This window comes from Arvicola amphibius, chromosome 2, assembly GCF_903992535.2.
Source record: "Arvicola amphibius chromosome 2, mArvAmp1.2, whole genome shotgun sequence".
In the NCBI taxonomy this organism is placed as follows: Eukaryota; Metazoa; Chordata; class Mammalia; order Rodentia; family Cricetidae; genus Arvicola; species Arvicola amphibius.
Window position 1 is genome coordinate 116,991,832 of NC_052048.2, and position 23,061 is coordinate 117,014,892.

At 37.5% G+C, this 23,061-nt stretch overlaps 1 protein-coding gene across 1 annotated transcript; it reads right to left on the reverse strand.

Annotated features, from left to right (window-relative positions):
* Window positions 1-22,619, reverse strand: Ppm1b (protein phosphatase, Mg2+/Mn2+ dependent 1B). Its single transcript, XM_038320949.1, is given in 8 exon segments — window positions 1-796; window positions 798-948; window positions 951-968; window positions 971-1,043; window positions 10,393-10,450; window positions 11,010-11,121; window positions 13,752-13,869; window positions 21,751-22,619. Coding segments are annotated over 8 exon segments (975 nt in total). The 5' UTR covers window positions 22,123-22,619; the 3' UTR covers window positions 1-723.
* Window positions 22,620-23,061: the final 442 nt, after the last annotated feature.

Below are 23,061 nucleotides of genomic sequence, written 5' to 3' on the forward strand. Positions count from 1 at the left end.
TAGATTATTCCACATCACATGCTTTATTTGGACTTAACACTGATAATTTCATTCTAAACACTTGGTTGACATACATTTTTATATGTATAGTAGTAAGCTATACAGAATATACAGATGAAAGCTATGAGTAGTACATAGTTCTTTTAAAAATGTTTCATAAAGAATACAGAGAAAGGAAAAATAACCACACATCCAGTATATCAACAACTTCTAAAAATAAAACTACAGAGATGTAAAATATAAACAAATCAAACAACACATAGATTATCAACTCTGAAAGACAGTTATAGGCCATCACCAGCCATTTTTTTTTCAAGAACTAAAATAATAATTAAACACAAATGCATTACAAAGCTAACTACGCATGTATGATATATAAAATAAGCGGTGTAATTCTACATTAACAAGTTTTTTACAATGTATAGTTGTCATTTCAATCAATAATTTCTAATCCTAGTTATTAAGAATTAAACTGCTGACTTTCATATAGTGGCAATCTAATTTAGGGCATACAATGCAAAATGACATATACTTCATTAAATTCAAAATACTATAAATAGTCAATTTTAAACTATCATAAAGGTGTTTGCAAAGGCCTTTAAAAAAAACAGAGGCTATAGGAATATAAGAAAACTAGTTTTTCCAACATTCAAATAACAAAATGGTTATATAAATGCACACGTTATACTTCCTAAGTAAAAACTCAATCAAGATCACAAAATATTACCCAAAAAAGGTCATATTTTTTTCACCACTCATCTTTGTCCCTGCAATCTCATTACAGCTGTCTAATTCACAAGACCACTTCTGATTCAGTGAGTCTTTCCTGCATGGCCACTGGTTTTCAGCGTCACTGTTCGAAGCGGCAGCTGGCAGCAGCCGGTCAGGCAGCCGGGCCTTCTTCTCCCTCTACTTTAGCTAGCCTGTAACTAGTCAGCATCTCCTCAGAAGTTGTCGGTAGTTTCCCTATGATTAATCTTCATTGCCTGAGAGCTTCCAACAATTCTTCCCTGTGATCCACTTTCCTCTGCTTCATCGGAGGCCTTTTTTTAAGATTTAAGACCCCAGCGTCAGTAGACAAACTAGGATATCACATGTATTTCATAACATCACACAAAGCACTATTTCTCTACCATAAGCAACACAGTTAAGCGAACATTTTCATTAAGTATCAGTTCTTACCTGTGCAGATTAATAAAAACTTGTAATTAAGTTATTGTTATTTCTAGTCAATTACCACGAACTAGTTTGTCTTATTCCAATTACTATTTGAAGCTTAATCTGAAACTTTGCTTTTAGAATTCTTACACGAACATTTTCTAAAATAACTTACTTTTTAAAAAGTGCAGGCTAAAATGACTTAGTTCAAAGGGAAACAGTGTTTGAAAGCGAGACAAAGGACAGAGGAGCAGTCATCAGAACGTTAGTGTCTTCATCATTTCTGCTAAATGGCGAGTAGGAAAACATATACAAAAGCAAAACTACAAAAATTTAAACTGGATTCTTTTAGAGATTTAAAAAAAACTTTTAAAAAAATTTTACTTGCCTTAAAATACAGTATTTTAATAAAGCCATCTCTAGATACATTATTTTAAACCCTAATACTGGAAATTCCACAGGTTTTTGAAATTATGACTACTCTTAAGTAGTCTTAAGTACTCTTAAGTAGTCTTAAGTACTCTTAGCAATCTTCTTAGCAAAGAAGGATCTCATTACCTGATGAACGCAGGCAGCCTCACACACGTGCCCCTCCTGGACCCATAATGACAGCCTCACACACTTGTCCGTCATGTTACACCATCATGGCAGCCTCATACATGTGTCCCTCACTTATACCTGAGTTCTCACACACGTGCCTTCTTTTATGTACACCATCATGAATGAATCATATCATGCACTCTTTCCAAAATGTGCAATAGCAACCTAATTGCCTTGGCTTTCTACGTACCAGAAAAGAGGGATGGGAAAAGTAACACTAATGGAGCCATAAGAAAACAGTAATGCAAATTCAGAAAGTAGGCTGGGCTACAGGAAAGCTGGCAAAGGGTCCTCAAAATTGTCAAGCACCAAAAAACTGCAAGCTTGATTATGATCATGACTTGATTGTTTGAAAACAATAGTATCAGTTATTTCAGGGACAAATAGAAAATTTTAAGTTGGCATTTTATGGAACTATAAAATTTGACTTCCCTAGATATGATAATGGTATTATTGCCACACAAAAATCATTCCAATTCTAAAATAAGCCATGCTCTGAAATGCTAAACAGGCAAAATACTGTGATGCCTTTCACTTGTTCACAAAGGGTTAGCTACAGAAAGACGTGGTATATACTGTATATATTCAGACATTAAGATATACAAAGAAACTAAAGCAAAATGTGAACACATCTGAAATCTGTAATAGTCATTGTCATTTCAATTTTAACCTATTAGGAAGTTATCACCACCAATGTTAGGAAAAGCTTTAAAAAGGTTATTGACAGGAAACTCTAAGATACAGTCTTAACTACCCTTGGAGACCTAACATTAATAAACCCACACATAAAAATTGTAGTGTTCATGAGAAAAGTTAGAGAAAGGACCCACATGCTTAAAAAAAAAACCTGTCCTCATGGCAAAAAACAAAACAAAAAAAAAAAAAACCCACAAAGAATGAGTGTGTATTCTTATGTGTTTGGGTTGTTCATTTTTGCATATTTGAAGTGCTGGGAAAGAGAGGTGAGAGAGAAGCTCAGTGCTTAAGAACACTAGTGGCTCATCCAGAGGGTACAGGTCAATTCCCAGAATCCACGTGACTGCTCACAATTGTCTGTAACCCCAGTCCCAGGAAATTCCAAAACCCTCTTCGGTTCCTTGGGCACCAGGAACATAAGTGATGCAGACATATATGCAGCAAAGCACCCATTTTCATGAAATACAATAAAGTGCTTAGAAAGATAAGCATGATGACACCATGACACAGGATAAAGGCTAGAGGATTATGCTTTCTTTCAATTTTCCTATATTTTCTTTATGCATATTATTAACTATCAAATTAACTACTTCTGCAGAATGAGTTCTCTGCTAAGATTTTCTTACATATTTTCCCTTTCCCCTTCTACTGCTAAAAGATGTATTCCCATCAGGCTCCTCATCTGACTGTGTTCAGAAAGAGCTATGATTGAGGTAACTGCATTTCCAATCACTGTCAGTTTTAATCTGATCTTCAAAAAAGAAATGTTCCATTTAAAGGTGCATCAAAAGCCTGCCCCCTCTATCAGTAGTAACAAAAGATTTCCCTATATTTTTAAAATGAATTGTAGGACATCAATACTACTTCGAATAGTAGGCAATGACATACATAAAGAGTAACTAGCCAGACTTCACTGTACAATCATGCACAAGGCCTTTAAATTATATAGACACCAAAGCTCTATTTCAAGATTCAGAGAAGCAAAGGCTCTAAGTACTTTATAATCTATTTTGTAACTCTGACATATAGTCATGGCTTACTAAATCTACTTCAAGTTGGACTGGAGTAAGGCTGTTATGTGAGTCCACTGTGGTGAGTTATCGTACGTCCTTTATACTAAAAGCAATCTGCCACAACAGTAGCGGCAGCTTTACAAGAGAAGTTACTCCCCCGCCCCCTTTGTATTTACAGGGTTTCTTTGTGTAGCCCTGGCTGTCCTGGAACTCACTCTATAGACCAGACTGGCCCCAGACTCAGAGATCCACCTTCCTCTGCCTTTTGAGTTTTAGAATTAAAGGCCTACACCAACCCTGCCTTGAAAAGGAGTAATTCATCTCTTAAAAATTCACAAAACCAAACCATTAAATAAAAAAGGGACTATTTAAAATGTTTGCCATCACAAAGTCATTACACTAAAAAGATGATCATATTTAAAAACTTTAACCATATTTAAAAGGCATTTTACTTTATAGGAAATTTAATTTTCCCATTGTTTGGAATAGGTGATGGGCACTAAAAAAGCTTCCCCAGCAATTATAGCTCTCAAAATACTAGTATGGAACTCTCTTGCTCATATCACAAGAAGCTATTAACTAGGTTGTTGCTTATCTTTACTTGAACTTTAAAGTTCACACAGTCCAGCTATAATGTACCTATAATAGTATAATAACTCCACCTTGCAGGCACATTTTTTTCATACTCTTTTCTATATCATTGACACCACTCAGGAGGGAAACCAACATCTGTGGCTAAGAACATTTACAAGGTCATTTAATCTTCACAGGCACTCTCTGAAATAATACTGTTTAACTGACACTCTATAAACGAAAAGATTTGTCCTTTGTATTAATGAGGTGCAGAGTTCAGACTGTGACAAGATAACTAACATCAATCTGAATGCTCAATGAATGCAATTATTGTGAATTAACAGTTTGCATGAGAAATGTCCCATGTTTCTAAATACTTATTTAGAATGGATGTTAAGAGGCTGAAGAATAGATAGCTCAGTAGTTAAAGAAAATTGGCTGCTCTTTGGCTCTTCCAAAGGACCTGGGTTAGATTCCTACCATCCATATGATAGGTCAAAACATCTGTATCTGTCTTCTTTTGGCTTCCTCAGGTAACAGGCATGCACGTGGACAAAGACATCATGCAGGTAAAACAGCGCTAGGGTTTAAATTTAAAAGAATAAAAATGTATCATTACAGGATCTGAAGGGATGGATGGCTCAGCAGTAAAGTGACTACGGCTCCCACAGAGGATTAAGTTCCTAGCACCTACACACAGCGCACAACTCATCTGCAGCTCCAGTTTCAGAGGCTCTGACCCCCAGTTCTGTCTTCAGATACTGCATCTCATTGTGCACTTATATACAGAACAAAACCCCTTGCGTGCATAACAGTAAATAAATCTTTATAAAAACTTTAATCTATGCAAAAAAAATTAAGACACAATAAAGACAAGAATTAATGGTTCTGTCATCTAGACCAACATAGTTTAACGATCAAGTAATTTATACAAAACACATCCTTGGAGACTAGCTGCTCAAGCCTGAGGACCTGAATCAGACCACAGAATGCACAGAAGAGATGGGGTGTGGCGTGTGCATGCCTATAACACCACTGCTGTGAGACAGGAGAATCACCGAGGCTTGCTGTCTACCAACCTGGTGCTGGATTCATTAAGAAACCCCGTTTCAAAGGAATAAAGTGGGGGAGTGACAGAGCAGAGGCCACCTGACAGCCTCCTCTAGAATTCCACACACAACACATTTAATACACAACCCCCCGTAGCAATACCAAATAAAATGTAACAATATAAGTAAATAAGGTAAAGAACAAATAGGGCAATGAAAACTTAGCACGTTGAAAAGATTAACTAGTAGGCTGCTGAGATGGCTCAGTGTTAGGTAAAGGCACTTGCTGCAGAGCCTGTCATCCTGAATTATGGTCCCCAGAACTGACATAAAAGCACAAGACTATAATAATACCAGTGTACCTAGGGAGATAGAAGGCAAAGATAGGAGAATTGCTGGAAGTTTACAGACCACCTGGTGTAGCATACACAGAGGAGCAATAGTTTGTCTCACACATGGAAGGAAAGCATGGACACCTGAGGACACATTGACTTCTACACGCCTATATTCTCATTCATTCATACCCTCCTCCCTCTCTCCTACACACACACACACAACACAATCCCTGAAGCTCACTGGTCTGCCAATCTAGGCCAAATTAATAAGCTTCAGGTTCAGTGAAGGTGGAGAGCAACTGTGGAAAGTTACCTAGCCTGCAGCATGCTCACATATGCATGCATAACTGCACATACCCACATCAACAAGAACACACACCACATGCCAATATACAAAAAATATAGGCTATCACGTCATTAGCCATCTCCTTGACATTCTGAGGGTTAGTCTCGCCTTTAACAGCCAAACTCTCTCTCCAGCCCAGCAAGCTTTTGTTGTAGGTGTGAGCAGGACAGAGGTCAACTTCCAGTGTCATTCCTCAGAATATGTCACTTTAAGAAAGTATGTTACTTGGACAAGGATCACAGATTATGCTAGGCTGGTTGGCCAGTGAGAAGCAGTCATCTCATCTCCAGCTCCCCAGTGCTGGGTTACAAGCAAATACCACATGCCTGGACTTTTACATGGATTTTGGGGGTGGAACTCAGGTCTTCCTGCTTCCGCGACAATCACTTTATCAGCTAAGCTACCCACCTAGCAACTATTACCTCAGTATTTATGTTTTTTGTATCTGTGCATGTACATGATTGAGGAAGATACTAGACTCTGCCCCCCACTTGCATGCAAGCCTTTTTATCACTCAGTGAACATGGAACTCACTGACTGGCTAGCAAGCTCCAGGAATGCTCTGGTCTCTACCTCCACTCCATTTTTAATGTCCATCCATCCCATGAATCAAACTTAGGTCCTCAGACTCTTGTGGTAAACCAATTAAGTCATTTATCCAGACTCACTTTTTAAGGTTATTTTAAAGAATACTAGACCAACTATTCGACATGAACAGACTCTTATCCTAATCAAGAAGGGTTGGGCTACTATTTACTTATTATGCTGAGACTGAAGTGTAGGGTTTGCATCTACAGCTGGGGCTACATCTACCCCTCCTACAAGCCTGTACTGAGCTTTCTTTACTGACTGCTTATGGGGTACTGGGGTTAGAGCCAAAATAAACGAGACTAAGCCCAGATCTCATAATCAACATTGTTAGAAAAAGAGGAAGGGTGTAACCACAGGCCTACAACTTCTGGTAAAACTTACCATAAGAACAACTTATGGTAAAACATAGTTTTGCTCCCAGATGTTATGGTATAATGGCCAAAATCCTTTAGGCAATTACTGGGGGGGGGGGTCTCCTTTAAAAAACTGAAGAAAATCACAGATAAATTTGTTAATAAAGAATACACACATGGACATTTTCAAAACTATCTGGGTATTTGTGGACCCCTTGCTCAACAGTCCCTGAAGAGTCTTTGACAACTGTTTGTTTTTCAGTGAGGAACTTATCAATACTGTTTGTACTAGTAAAACTGAACATGCCCTAAAACGCTGAACTAAAAGAACACTGCTAGCAAACAACCTAAGAATCATTTAAGCCCTCAAGCCTTCGGGGTATCTTTAAATTATTAAATCTCTGGCTGATATCCAACTGCACTTTTCAACATACACTTACTATCACAATTTTTTATACTTATCTCAATTTTTTTATTTTAAACATAAAACATAAGGAAAAAAATGTAAGAATAAGGTATGGCTGTACGTGCCTATAGTCCTAGCACTTGAAGGGGGCAGGTAGAAAGATCAGGAGTTCAAGCGTGGCCTGAACTAAACATCTGAGGCCAGCCTGGGCTAGCAGGAGACCTTGATGCAAACAATATAGCAACAAACCACCAACAGCCCTAAACATAGAAAAAAAATGAGTGAATTGCTGATGTCCTAGTGGTACTATTTAAAAGTATTTAGAAAAGGGAACAAGTCTACCTGGTAGAAAGCAATTATTTGTAATTAAAAAACTGGTCTTAACTGTGAATTACTTTAAACTCCATTTTTTAATATCCTTAAAAAAATAAACTTCCCCTTTAAAATAATTTTGAATACTCTCTTCTGAATTTCTACCACACTCTTGCTCCTCTGTCTCCTGTCAACATAGTTTCTCTATCTTGTGGAGGGCTCACAACTGTGCCAATCTGCTGACTGGAATTTATCAGTTTCAGGACTAGGAAGTAATTTTTTTTTAAAAAAGATGTATTTATTTATTGTATACACATGTTAAGCCCCTTGTATGCATGCAGGCCAGAAGAGGGCACCAGATCATATTACAGATGGTTGTGAGCCCCCACCATGTGGTTGCTGGGGAAGTGAACTCAGGGCCTCTGGAAGATCAGCCAGTGCTCTTAACCTCTGAGCCATCTCTCGCAGCGCAACTAGGGAGTAAATTAAATGCTTACTTAGATTTTCATCATTCCTTTGCTTCTCTGGTTTTCCATACATGTCTCTCAGTGGCTACTTGCTCGACATAGGTGTGGACTATTCTGAAAGAGTATGATACATGCTTCCCAAAACAGGATGCTAGTCTGCAAAGTCAATTTTATATGAAAGAGTAGGTTTTCTCTATCTAGTATCTAATATAATTAATTTAGACTCATTATTTGATCTGTACAATTATTTCACAACTATTTGACTTCTAGAATCTACCATTTACTATAAAATATTAAAGTGACAGAATTGTCACAGATGGGCCAGGGGCTCAGGGTTAGAATATGTGCCTAGCATGTATAAGGTCCTAAATTCAATCCCCAGCAGGAAGGGGAGTGTTTACAGGTAATGTTTAGTCTATCATACTTGGATCCTAATAGATAGTAATGGTTCTTCACTTGACAATTCACAAGGCCACTGTCCTTGATAATAGCTCTGAACCATTTTCATTGTTTGCCTCACCATAGCTTTCTCTATTCTAGCAAGTCAGAGCCACACACCACACCAACTATTGCCTCCCGTGCCCCCAAAACCTTACACTTTGATCCTGTCTTCTCCTCCATTAGAAATGCACCTTCCTCATCTTGTCTCTTCAGATGGATATATATTTAGATCCCCTTCTCAAATTATTTGGGTGCTGGGCGCTGAACTTAGAGCCTAACATGTACTAAGCAAAGGTTCTCGCCGTCCCCCAGGGTTACAGCCCCAGCCTATCAAATTCTGTACTGTGCCTTTTTTACTACAAGACATACCTTTTATTACTTATGAGTGTAAGTATAAGGTAACAGTATGAACAGATGTATGGGATAATGTTTCTCCCTCCATCAATTCACTATGTTTTGTCCGACAGGGTTTAATATGTTAAGATCCAATGGAAAGCTTATACATAATCTGTAATACCTTAATCTATGCAGCCATACAGAACCTTACTAAAGGCAAATATTATTACCCTTAATCTCAAGGTTCTGTGGCTTACTTATTTTACTTGAAGAAGGCGATCGTGTAATCATTTACTCTTTAAAAAATTCAAGTCCGTCTGGTATACGTTAAAAAAATGTAGATAGTAAATAAGCATTTTCCAACTTGTGTTTGAAGTAAAAAGACTTCTTGAGAAATTAAGAAATTCAGCAGCTGTCATACTTTTAAAGGATGGCTCACCAAAGCTACATTCTGAAAATACCCTGAGGAAATGGGAGCGTGTCCATAGCTAACAGTGAGTGACTGCACTCTGAAGGCTTATTTCTGACAGTAGTGATGCTAAACATCTGGCACTAGCTGTCAGATGTACAGGCAACTTTTAAGTTGTCAACATCCTTTACATATCTGTCTGAACTTTTCACATCTGTACTTTTATATTAAGGCTCAAAGTTATGAATCTAATTCTTTAATACTTTGAAGTAGGAACAGGTTACAAAAGAAAGAATAGGAGTCACTACAATAGAGTAAGTGTTGTTAAAGCAATGTCAATTTATTCAACTCACTGAAACTTCTATTAACAGTGAAACATTTTATTATGACTTGTTTTGGTTTTGTTTGGTTATAGAGCCTCTACCCTTATGTACCTCTGGCTGGCCTCGAACTCAAGAGATCCACCTTCCTCTGCCTCCTGAGTGCTGGGATTAAAGGGTGTCATCATACTACTACACTTGATATTATGCTTATTAAGAAATTATATTTATGCAATAATGAATCCTAGAAAACGATGCATGGAAAAAAATTCTATGTACTGGCTACTCTATCTACCAAGACAACTGAGCCTGCAAATATAGGTGAGTCTATTTCTTCTCAAGAAATTTCTTTACCAAGTATGGTTCCCTTAAAGCTTTGAAATATACATATTAAAACATATCGTTTTAGATACGCCCAAACTTGAAAAGCCAATCACAAAATATATCTGATTAGCTTTAAAGCTGAGTCCAACTAAAATACTGCGCTGAGTATTAAAAGCTATGTAAAGGGGCAAGCTACAGCTCATCATTTCAGGGTCAGCGAGGCAAGAGGTTAAGGAGTGGAGTTCTTCATTCACACAGCCGCAATGCATGACTACTGTGCAAAAGAGCTTCACGATCTCACCTGGACACACAGGCACTGAGAAAGTAACTTACTAACCTCTCTACTGGTAGCTGAAAATATTAGTTATTTGAAAGCACATTCTTGCCTCAAAATGAAGGCATGAGAGAAGATGAAGAAAGGCAGACAAAGGAAGAAAACAGAGATAGCCAAACGAAAAAAGTTTCCTGAAAAGCTAAACTAACAACAAAGCTATCTACAAAACGGCATTTATGTCTCTAATACATTTTCTAAAACTTCAAGTGACTCCTTAAAATGGCAAACAGTAGTCAGTTATTACATAAACATCACTATGTGAACTAGTCATATTTAGCATTTATATTATAAAACTATTTTAAATCATCAAGAAATAAACTACAACTTACCCCATCACTGTCTCTGTGTGGATTCAGTCTACTATAAACAGCTTCAATAACATTGCGCCTAAAAAGATATGTTTTTATTATGTATAATTTTAAGATCATGTAGCCTTGACTGTCCTGGAACTTTCTGTAGACCAGGCTGGCCTTGAATTCAGAGATCTGCCCGCCTCTGCCTCTGAGAGTAAAGCGCTGCTGGGATTAAAGGTGTGTGCCACCAACCCAGTCACTCATAATTTTTGATTTTATAAACTCTGCTCGTTCTGATTAAGCAAAAAACTTGTCTTCAAAGAATATATTTCTTAAAAAACAAACAAACAAAAAACAAACAAACAAAAAAAACACTCCTGAGCTGGTGAGATGGCTCAGGCTCAGTGGGTAAGAGTGTTCTCTACCAAGCCCAGTGATGTGAGTTCAGTACTTGGAGCTCACATATGTCAGGAGAGAACCAATTCTGCCAAGCTTGTGCTGACACATGAAGAATGCCCACACCCCATCCCTGCACACAGTCCATCTTTTCAGATCAAGTGTTTCACCTTTATATAAGTGATCTACTTCTGATTTTTTTTTAGTCAAAATGATTTAATTACTAATTTAAAATTAGCTCTTTTTGTTCTACTTACTTGCCAGCAAGTCCTCCTCCAGGAGGTAAATTTGGGATGTTTTCTGCAGACAGAATGCGCATAACATGGGCAAGATCAGGCATTCCTTCCTCCCCAGACTTCTCCATAATTTCTGTAAGTTTAGGAACAGGACATAAAAAGTCATTGACATACACATGTTCACGCTAAGATATTTTCATGAAATACAAACTAGAACTAAATGTTCAGTAAGAGGGCAGCTAGGTGGTGGCGATGTATGTCTTTAAGGCCAGCTCTTGGGGAGGCAGAGGCAGGCAGCTTGATCTACAGATAAGAGGTCCAGGACAGCCAGGGCTTTTACATGGGTGCTGGGGATCTGAACTCACATCCTTATGCTTTTGTGATAGGCACTTAACCAAATAAGCAATTTTTCCAGCTGAGAATTTTCTTGATTTTATGTGAAAATAATATAAGCTGCAAAAGGTAAGCTGAGCACTGTGGCACATGCCTGAAATCCCAGCAGTCAAGAGGCAGAGGCAAGAGAATCAGAATGGCCTGGGCTACAAAATGAGTTCAAGCTCAGCCAGAGTTAGTGAAGGCAGTTACAGTGAGACTGTCTAAAGTCATTATAGACAAACAAAAACAATGGTTGCATAACAATCCTAAGGAAAAGAAATTTTAAAGCATTTTTATACATTGATTCTTAAATACTTATGTTCCAAAGCAATTTAAAGAAAATGAATCATAGTACTTGCAAAACAACTTTACGTTCTTCATTTTTATATGTAACCTACAAAAAAGAAAAAATGTGTGTACGCATACATGTGCATGTTTATATGTGTGGAGGCATGTATCTAAAATGAAGACTCTTTAGTTTTAGGAGGGAATGGTGGGGATGAGAGCAGGTGAAGAGGTTGAGCCCAGAGACAGCTGATAGCTAGCTTGTATGTGAGGTCCCTGTCCTCTTCTGGTGGGCTGACACACCCACCCAGCCTAAGCTGAACTCCATCTTCATGCTTGCCGCTTGTGCAGCAAATGCTATTCTCTCAATCCCACTTTCCCCGGCTCCACCCCAAGACAGTCTTGCTTCTATAGACCAATTTGTCCTCAAACTCCAAATAAATCCTCCTGCCTCTGTTCCCAGTGATGGGATCATAGTCTAAGAACGTCTCTTTTTCATCAGAGATAATGATCTAATCAAGCTATCCATATACGAGGTAAGCACTATAGCACTGAGCCACACCCCCAGCTCCAGTAAATCACTTAAAAAAATCTTTAAATTTCATTTTAAAGACTTTTATTGTAGCTGGGCAGTGTTGGCGCACACATTTAATCCCAGCATTTGGGAGGCAAAGGAAGGTGGATCTCTGTGAATTTGAGGCCAGACTGGTCTACAGAGAGAGTGTCAGGACACCCAGGGCTACACAGAGAAATCCTGTCTCAACCCTCCCCCCACAAAAAAGATTTTTATTGTACATGTATGAGTATCTTGCCTGCATCTGCATGTATGTGTGTGCACCCCATGTATGCCTACTGCCCACAGGCCAGAAGAGTGTGCCAGATCCCCTGGAACTGGAGCTACTGGAAGCTATAAGTTACCACATGGGTACTGGAAGTTGAACCCAGATCCTCTCTAAGAACAGCAAGTGCTCTTAACTGCACGAGCCATCTCTCCAGCCTATTTTATCTATCTTAACTATATGTGTCTGTATGTGGGTACTACCTTTAACATAAGAAACCAGTGTCCTAAGCAGCCTCTCAAGATTCTAAGTTTCAATCAAAAAAACTCCCTGTAACCAGGTCTTCAGACTCCTGGCGTCTGAAATGCTTTTGCTGCCAATCCTATTCATCTTTTAGTTGTAACATCACTGTTACTTTTAAAACCCTTCACTTAATTACACTGCTTTACACTCCTATATGCAAGATGTTTACTGGTACAAGACTTAGTTGAAGGCTTAGTCCCTCTAGCTGGTGACACTATTAAAAGCTGACTGAATTGTAAGGATCCAATCAACTGAGAAGTGAGTGGATTATTACAAAGTGATGCCTAGCTGGAGGAAGCAGAGGTCACTTTAGAGCTTGTTTTTGAAGGATAAATCTTCCCCTTGGTACAGCAGCATCCCTGCCCCCTTAGTCAACGATGTATGTTCCTATTTCCCTGATATTCTGCCTTGCTTCATTCAGGTGCCATGGAGCCAGTAACCATGGGCCAAAACGCTTGAAATTAAACTAAAATATATCTTTTCTTCTTTAAATTGTTGATCTCAGGCATTATAGTGACAGCTAAGATAGATGGCACTGCTTATGTTTTGGACCAGGCAATTTTTGTTGTAGTATAGTCTTGAGCATTAAGATATAAAGTGGTGCCCCATCTCAAACTCATATGCCAGTAACACTACCATCAGGATCCATAACACTGCCACAAGTCACATGGAGACAAATCTCCCCAAATAAAAACCACTGCAGTCTGGTACTTTATCAATCAATTTTCATTCCTTCTACAAGTATCATTTTGTTCCAAATCACCACTACTACCTGGCAACTGCATTAAGAAATTGTACACTGACCTCCACCCTAAAACATCTTTCAAGGAGGGAGAAACCCCATTTTCCTAACACTGATACTGATCTAAGATAGCATCTTAGGCAGATGGATATTTATTTTTGAAGTACATTTTAATATAAATGCTTCTACTGAGAAAAATTTGAAAGAATCATCTGATAATGGAGAATATTCTTTCTTTCCTTTTGAAATGGAGAAAAAACAAAACAAAAAAAACCTTACCTTCAACCCGTGACTCCAAGTGCTCATTCAGCTCTGAATCTCTCTTCACTGCTTCATCTGAGACCTTGGGGGCATTTGAAAAGCAAACTAATACAATACTCATGTTATCTCGACTTCCCTGAAAGAAAAGGGAAAGTTTTCTATGTTTCAACAATTGCCTATTATTTAGTTACAGAGTTACTTTAAGCAGTTAAGATTTATTTCGCCACCCAGAATGTATACCTTAGATAATCTTATTGCAACGGCTTAAAATACAACCATAAGGAACAAGGTGTCTAGGTATGACTATAAATGTAGTTATTCTTAGATTTTAATTCTGTGTAACTATTTTTATCCACCAACTCACATCCTGAGAAATGAAGACAACTTTACACCTATTATATCTTCTACACTGTTTTTCATTCAAAATTGCAAAATCCTAAGAGTGGCTTAAGCCTAAAACACCCTTTTTTAAACATTTGGAAAAATTCATGCTAATCAACATAATACAACTCTGCTGAAAATCTGATTATCATAAAACTCAAGAAGCTACACCGTAAAAGGAATCAACTCCCAAAAGCTGTCCTTTGACTTCCACACATCCATCGCACACTCATGCATATACACACCTACTATAAATAAATGAAAATGTAAAAAAACTGGCGGGCATTGAATGCGAGAAAGAAATTCATTACTTTAATATTCTTAAGTCACATCAAACAATGGGATATGAACACCTGGGCAACTGGGTTTTTGCTTTTATTCTGTTTTAGAGATGGGTGTCAAAGCTTGCTTTAAACGGGCAATCTTCCTGCCTCAGTCTAGCAAATGCTGAGACTGCAGGCATGTGCCACCTGAGTCAATAGGGGCAACTTTTTAATTCCAGGGTGTTTAGAAAGCAGGAAAAAGTTTGTTTTATGTAAGAATAAATTTTACTCCTTTTAATTATGACCTTAAAAATTATACTAAAATGGAAGTACAAAATACATTCTTAAAAGTGCCATGACTAGGCAATAAATTAAAAAAAATTTCTACCCTCTCTTTAGGTCTATAACTGAGTATCTCAACATATTAAACTGCTGTTAGAATTTTTCCATCGATGACAGTGTTTTTGTCTTTGTTCCTGAGATGCTATCACTATGTTATATAGTCTGAATTGGCCATGAAACTCAAGCTTCCCCTGCATCTACTTCTACTGAGTTAACAGAAATGTGCAACTAAGCCTAGCAAATTCTTTCTTTCAAGCTCCAAGCAAGTTTGAAGGGGTAAGAGGTCTTCTCCAGATGTCACAGTCTCTCTACAGACTCCTGAGCTTTGGTAGAAAAACCCATCAGAAATATATAACCAGATACTAGCCAAATTTCATTACTCAACAAAACCCACCAACTTTTATGACTTACTATTAGATACATTTGGTTATATGACCACACATACAAGTGTATCGTATGAGTATAGTTAAAGCAAAAAGTTTTTAATCTAAAAAAAATTTAAACTATACAGTAGATAATGAAAACAAACATCACTATGATTTTTTGGACAATTTTATGGACACACAGAAGGGTTGGCAGACATTTAACAATAGTATCTTTTAACCATTTCCTTTTGTAACACCAAGAACATTATTAAACAATTCCTAATCAATATGCCATCTATAAAAACTCTACTTGATCCTTATAAATTATAAAATATAGACCCTATCAATTATAAAAATGAATTTACACTTAGTTCCCAGTCATGTGTGATTTCAATGCTGTTTCTATTTCCATGGAAAGAGGACTCTTCCTAAACACAAAGCACAGGTGTTTCACTGCAACTGAAAAAGAACCTTCCTGTCTTTCCTGTTTATTAGAGACAAACCATAGTCATTTGATTGCATAATCAACAGTTTTCATTAAACCCAAGGTTGAAATTTGGTTCTATAAAAATTAAGAACAAAATATCAGCTATTTATTTCAATACCCTTTCTTTTATACTTCAGTAGATAGCTATAATATACACTGAAGAATCTGAGCATTAATAACTAAGAAATTACGTCAAAGAAGGCATTGCCCTGCTATAAAGAAGGGTATCTGAATTTAGGTAAAGAGATTTTGACATATTTGGTTCTGAAGCTAAATGTTGCATGAATACAAAGCAGAGTCCAGAAGTATGTCTCCACACAGCATATGTGATAGTTTGGGACGATGTTACAATAAAAGCAAGTTTTCATAATAGTAATAATAATAATAACAACCAGGGTGATATAGAAGATAAGGCAGAGCTATGTTCAATGTTCCCAAGGTTTGAGAGGTTGTATAGTATACAACAGGAACAGAGTCTCAGCAGCAGGTGCATTTTCAAAAGAATGAAGTAAAAATACATTATAATATGTAATATCTTACTGGGACATGTAGATTCGTTAAGTTTGAATGTAATCACATAATACTTGAAACTGGTAACAATCAATCTGGGCTTAGGTGGAATAGTGAAAAAATATTCAGGCACTAGAACAAGATGATGAAGAAAGCATCATCTTGAAGTACTAAGCTGTACTGGATTTATGAAATTGTACTTTCATTGATTCTCTCCTCTTAAAACAGCCAACCAGGGCCAGTCAGACAACTTAGCAGATAGATAAAGTTCAGTTGGAGCTCCAGAATCACATGGTGTTCCCCATACACTTCCACTTGCGGTGGCACACGCGCGCGCACACACACATGCACACACAAAATAAATGCAAAAGACATTTTAAAAAGAAATTGCTAACCACACCCCACTCCAATATTTTATATTTAAAATATTTTGTCTTTTTAAAAATATTTATTTATTTATTATGTATACAATATTCTGTCTGTGTGTATGCCTGCAGGCCAGAAGAGGGCACCAGAACCCATTACAGATGGTTGTGAGCCACCATGTGGTTGCTGGGAATTGAACTCAGGACCTTTGGAAGAGCAGGCAATGCTCTGAACCTCTGAGCCATCTCTCCAGCCCCAATAGTTTGCCTTTTTAAATGAAGATATTTTCCGCAAATTACACTGGAAAAGGTTTAGAGTTAAAGTGAGTTTAGAACTAACATATTTTTTTTTTTTTTTTTTTTTTTTTTTTTTTTTTTTTGGTTTTTCGAGACAGGGTTTCTCTGTAGCTTTGGAGCCTGTCCTGGAACTAGCTCTTGTAGACCAGGCTGGTCTCGAACTCACAGAGATCCGCCTGCCTCTGCCTCCCGAGTGCTGGGATTAAAGGCGTGCGCCACCGCCGCCCGGCTAGAACTAACATATTTTGGGGATAAAGTACATTTTCCATGTTGTAGGAATAAATCAGAGTGACACTAACTTTCAAAGACACCTTCCTAAATTTTATCCCATGGCTAGATCTAGTCCATGTCTTAAATAAGTTTCTGATTTATGTAAGCTTCAGTATAACTAAATTTAAGAAAACCAAATATCTTCGAATATCAAGGAATATTGATTTTTATAATGCAAGCTAAAGCAAGAAGCATATCATGTTCCATTTCTATAAAATACAGTAAAAAAAACTATTTTTATGCTTGTACATGTGTATTAGTAAACAGAACTACATGGAAATAATACAGCCAGCTGTCAGCAGCTAATTTTATAACTGGGGAAAAATCCCCCCACTACATGAGAGAACAATTTTTCAGACCTTTGGTGAATAACATTCACCAAAATGCACATATACATAGGATCAAGTTTTTCTGATAATCACTTCTAAAAATAAAGTCAGAAAATGTAAAATCAAGTCTGAACTGTTAGTGTTTAACTGCACAACCAACAACTATTTTTCATGTCAACTTCCATTTCTTTCCTTGTAAACTACAAACTTTCTGTGCCCAATTACTATAAACATTAAATACATATGACCTATAAATCATAAAATGTCACACAAATAGCAGTATATACTTTAAGAAATCTCAGTAAGTTGGCAATAAACACCATGATGAGCAGCAAAATAGCCCTTGATTGGTTAGTGGTGGTACATACCTTTAATCTCAGCACTCGGGAGGCAAAGAGAAGCAGGTGGATTTCTATGAGTTCGAGGCCAGCCTGGTCTACAGAGCTAGTTTCAAGACAGCTAGGGTTGTTACACAGAGAAACCCTGTCTTTAAAAAAGCAAACCCTTTTTTTGTTATTTTTCTAGACAGGGTTTCTCTGTAGCCTGGCCATCCTGAAACCTTGTTGTGTATATCAGGCTGGCCTCGAACTCACAAAGATCCACCTGCCTCTGCCTCCCGAGTACTGGGATTAAAGGCGTGTGTCACCATTGCCTGACTGAAGCCTGTTTTCTTAGGGAAAATTTAAGTAGGATAATATCTGACAGAGTCATAATCTAAACACAACTACATTGCTAAATGGCAACCTAAAAGATGATTTATCATTAACAACTAACTCTAATGGCTGCTGTAAAAATCATATGACTGCTGTAAAAACCAACACACTTAAAATACAAGTGTACAGACAACACAGACTCACAGAAACCACTAACTCTGTAATACTGTAATTCTGCCAACGATTATTACCAGTCTTTCAAGGCTTTATTAGTTACCATACACAAGCGTGTGTGCTATTAAAAGGCATACTCAACATAGAAACACTGACTTCATCTCAATCTCCTGGGGGAAAACTCTACTTAATTGGATCTTTGGCTCTCCTATTAAAGCAGGCAACACTCACTAAACATCTGTTTTCCATGGAATTAAACATATGTGTGTGTGTGTGTGTGTGTGTGTGTGTGTATCCCTTCTAAATTTCAAGTAATCATGTTCTATTTTACAGTACAGCCAACCCTTGGTTTTATAATACAACAAGTAAAATACAAATTTATGGAATTAAAAAATTAAGCATAGGCTTAATTCCATAAATAACATTCCGTCATTAGGGAAAGAAATAAGCAAACCTGTATTTCTACCCTGACCAAGTGAGTTTTTTTAAAATTTACTTCAATGTAAATGCAGATTCAATCAAAAGAACTATGCTGACAATTTCCACTAAGTGGAATGAAACTACCTGCTCCAACCTCTTATCTGTACTGTTACTCCTTTCTGAGATTCTAGGACAGCCTGTAATCTTTTAACACCACTGCCAAAGACATTAAATTACTTTAAACTGATAAGAGCTATATTGTAAAGACATACCACCAGCATCAATTCAATCTCCTTCAAAGGGTATTCCCAGTTCCTGAAAACTAGCATACTTTTGGGATAGAATATTTTGTACTAAAACAAAACATTAGTCTAAGCTACCATCCAGATAAACTTCTAGCTATTCTCATGACTACCTTCTTCAAATATTAGAATGCTATGCAGTCATGACAAAGTTCGCAACTCTATAAACAGAGATCTCTCTCTACACCACACTGCTGGAAAAAGCAGGCTGAATAAAAGCACATATAATGAACCTCATGTTAACAAAAAAATATACACCTTCAGTCAGATTAAAAAATAAAATTGTAAAACTGGCTATCGATTTAGCTCAGCAAGTAAAGGCACCTACCGCCAAGTCTAACTACCTGAGTTTGATTCCCAGGACTCACATGGTGGAATAAGCACCCACTCCATCAAGCTGTCCTCTGCCATTTGGGCACTGGGGGGGTGGGAGGGTAAATTTGCACCCAAGTACACACATAATAAGTAGATATTCAGTAAAATTTAAAAAATACATACTGTTAAAGTGATTGTGTGCAATGACACACATCTATAATACCATCGAGGGGGCAAGAAGAACAAAGGAAGCTTCTGGAGCTGGCCTGCAAGTAAGAGTGTGTGTGTGCAGCTATGGTGACCCAGTTTCAAAAAGCTCATCTTAAAAAAAAAAGCTAGAAAGATTCATACAACAATGCTAAGAACCTGATTTGGGTGAGGAGAAAAATTGAGTGTATTCTTTGAATTTTCCATTTTTATCTAGATATTCTTCCACTAACACAGACATACATTTTTATAATTTGGGGAAAGGCTACTTTTACTTACTAGTCAAAAAACGTCTCCTTTGCTCTCAAAAGGCTCCAAATGAGCTCCCTCTAAGAGCCTAAGGAGACATTTTAAGAGTTGATGCCTATTTGGTCATTGACAGACATTCATTGATGGCTTTTGTACTAAACTCACCCTGAGAAGTAAAAAAGACACATAAGTTAGAAAAGAAAAAGTCAGAAAGGTGGGAACTGTTGCTGTTTGAGTCATTTAAGCTGTATGATGTGGTAACTAAGGACAGGCCTTAAAGTTTTTTTGGAAACTGGCTCTTTCCATTTTATGGAAATAAGATATTTCACCCATACCCGGTATTTCCAGGGCTCCTCCTCTTTTAATCCTTCTCCATTTCTCAACCAAGATGCACTTAAAAAAATATTTACTGGGGATTGGGGAGCACATTGGGATCAGAGGACAAACTGTGGGTGTTAGTTGTCTCCTAGGGACTTAACCATGCATGTAATCATCTCATGAAATAGAATATTATTTTAAGATGTGCTGTATTTGTTTATGCTATGGAACATTTGTTCTAATGATGCAGAGACATGTTGCATTCTTTTATGTTGCACTTGTTTAATTCTTCTCGTGAAAAAGTTGTATTACTTTGTCTGTCTAAAACACCTGATTAGTCTAATAGAGAGCTGAACAACCAAAAGCAAGTTAGTAAAAAGGATAGGTAGTACTGACAGGCAGAAAGAATAAATAGGAGGAGAAATCTGGGAAGAAAGATCAAGGAGCGAGAAAAGTGGCCAGTCACCCAACACAGCCAGAAAGGGAATAAAAAGGGAAGAAAAGATACACAGAAACAGAGAAAGGTAAAAGCCCAAAGGCAAAAGGTAGATGGTATAAGTCAAGAAAAGATGGCTAGAAATTAGCCAAGCTAAGGATAGGCATTTATAAGAAAGAATAAGCCTCCATGTGTATTTATTTTGGAGCTAGGTGGCAGGTCACCCAAACAGTAAAACAACTACTACAATCTCACTGTCTACAAGCATCCTTCTTACAGACTTGCTGACTATGCTGCACTGTGTACATGTGGTAGGAAACAAAGGCTCTCACCTAGCAAACAGAATCAAACATCACACTCTTTAGTTAACAGGCCAGTTTTGCCCTTAGCATCTTCAGACACAGAGCACTTACTCACATATCTAGGTACCAGTTAAATCATTTCTATAAAGATGTTGTTGAAAGATCCACATGAATGAACTGAATTTTCTTTCTTTCTTTTTATGGAGACTATTTTAACCTGGTTGGCCTCAAACTCACAGAACTACGCCTGTCTCCATAGGCACCTGTGTACACCTGGTCCAAGAACTGAATGATGGAAAGGAACAGCCAAGTAACTGGAAATTTTTTTCTTTTTTCTTTTTGCTATTATTTTGTGGAATACAATTCAGTCATTGTAAGAATTTCACAAGAAATATTCCCTATTTTCCCATAAGGCTTTAGACTTTAATCAGAGATAAGAACATCTACATAAAAAGAATTTCAATTAACCTTCTATGTGGGTGATGTACTAACCTTATACTGTTTACAGTTAGATGTAAACTCAGTTTATAGCTTACTGACAAAAAAGGAGACACAACTCATTTGTTTCAGTTTTTGTCTTAACCACTATGAAGACCAAAACACAATTTTACCCTTGTGGCTTTTGGTAAATCTGTCAGTATTTCCTGTAGCTCTTGATATTTTAGTGTAAGTAACAGAATTCTACTACATACATGTTTTAAGCTGTTTCAAATCATGAGTAAAATGGCTACTGCCAACATTAAACATGTAGATCAGAAGTCATCATTCTACATAGCTATTTCTGAAGTATCAACAAGTCAGAACATTCAAGCTTAATAAATTTGAGATATTTGCTTGTCACTTAATTTTCAAATTAGGTTTGGAAAGATTAAATTGGCAAAAAGGTTTAATTTTCTTGAAGTATGTATGTGAAAATACACACTTCTCTACAGAAAATAGTAAAAGTTATAAAATTTTAAGTTTGCCTAAATTTACTTACCATGTCTTTTCAAAATCAATAATGTGTTAGTTCAAGTGAAAAGGCTTACATACCTTATGTAAACAAGTGTCCACTACCCAATTGCACACACTCTCCAGGTCATCAGAGACCTCAAGCCTAGACTTAACAAATTCACAGAGCTCCTCATTACTCATCACATCCCAGATCCCATCACAAGCCAGGACGACAAATTCATCCTCTTCTGCTCTTAGTATCTCATAAACCTCAGGCTCTGGAGAAACAAGCTGTTCTGTTGGGCCCTTGCCATCAACACACTTGTAGTCAAAGTCCCCCAGAGCACGAGACACTGCTAATGAACCATTCACACGCTGTATCATTACACTGCCTCCTGCATTTTGGATTCGTTCCTTTTCCACTGGATTTACAAGGTTTGTGATCCTGGTAGAAAAGCAGACTTCTTCCATTTCTACACAGAACAGCTCGAGAGTCACCACAGTTGATAAAGTAGATATGTGTAGGTGAAATCAAAACGCCCACTGCCGTTGAACCGCTCCTGTCCATCCCATTTCTGAGGTCTGAAAAATTACGCATATATTCATCAATTTTCAAAAAGCCAGTTCTGATACCAGTCTTAACGCTTTCCACTGAAGGTTCAAGAGTAGAGCCTGGTGTGCCAGCTGCCCTGAAGTCTTCATTAGTAGTGATGTGTTCCAATAAATGCGCTGAACAGTAATTTTGCCCACTCGGGATCCAGCATGACCATCATAACAGCAAAAAATGACCAGTTTTCCAAGCCGTGAGGAATACCCACAACAGCTTGTGTGTGCATCTTCCATTTCCACTCTCCATCCTTGCATGCTGCTCAGGCCATACCGCAAACCATTCCCAGCACCATGAGCATTGTGTTGTTTCAGTTTGGGTTTATCCAAAATGCACCCATGTTTAGTAATGAAATCTGAAAGAGAAAAAAAATATGGTTGTTAATTGACATAGTTATCTACAGTACTCCATTTATTCTGGACCAACTCATTTCCTATTTCTGCGGCCCTGACTTACTGGGTTGACAATCTTTTAAGACATTGATTTCTTTTCTTTTCCTCTTCCTTCCTTCATTACATATACAGTGTTCTGTCTGCAAGCATGACTACAGGCCAAAGAGGGCACCAGATCTCATTATACATGGTTTTGAGTTACCATGTGGGTGCTGGGAATTGAACTTAGGACTTCTGGAAGAGCAGTCAGTGCTCTTAACCGCTGGAGCCATCTCTCCAGCCCCCACTGATTTCTTTTAATGATTTGATTTGTTTTATGTGCATTGATTGGTGTTTTTGTCTTCGTGTATGGCTATGTGTCAGATCCTGTGAAACTGGAGTTACAGTTAGTTTAGAGCTGCCATGTGGGTG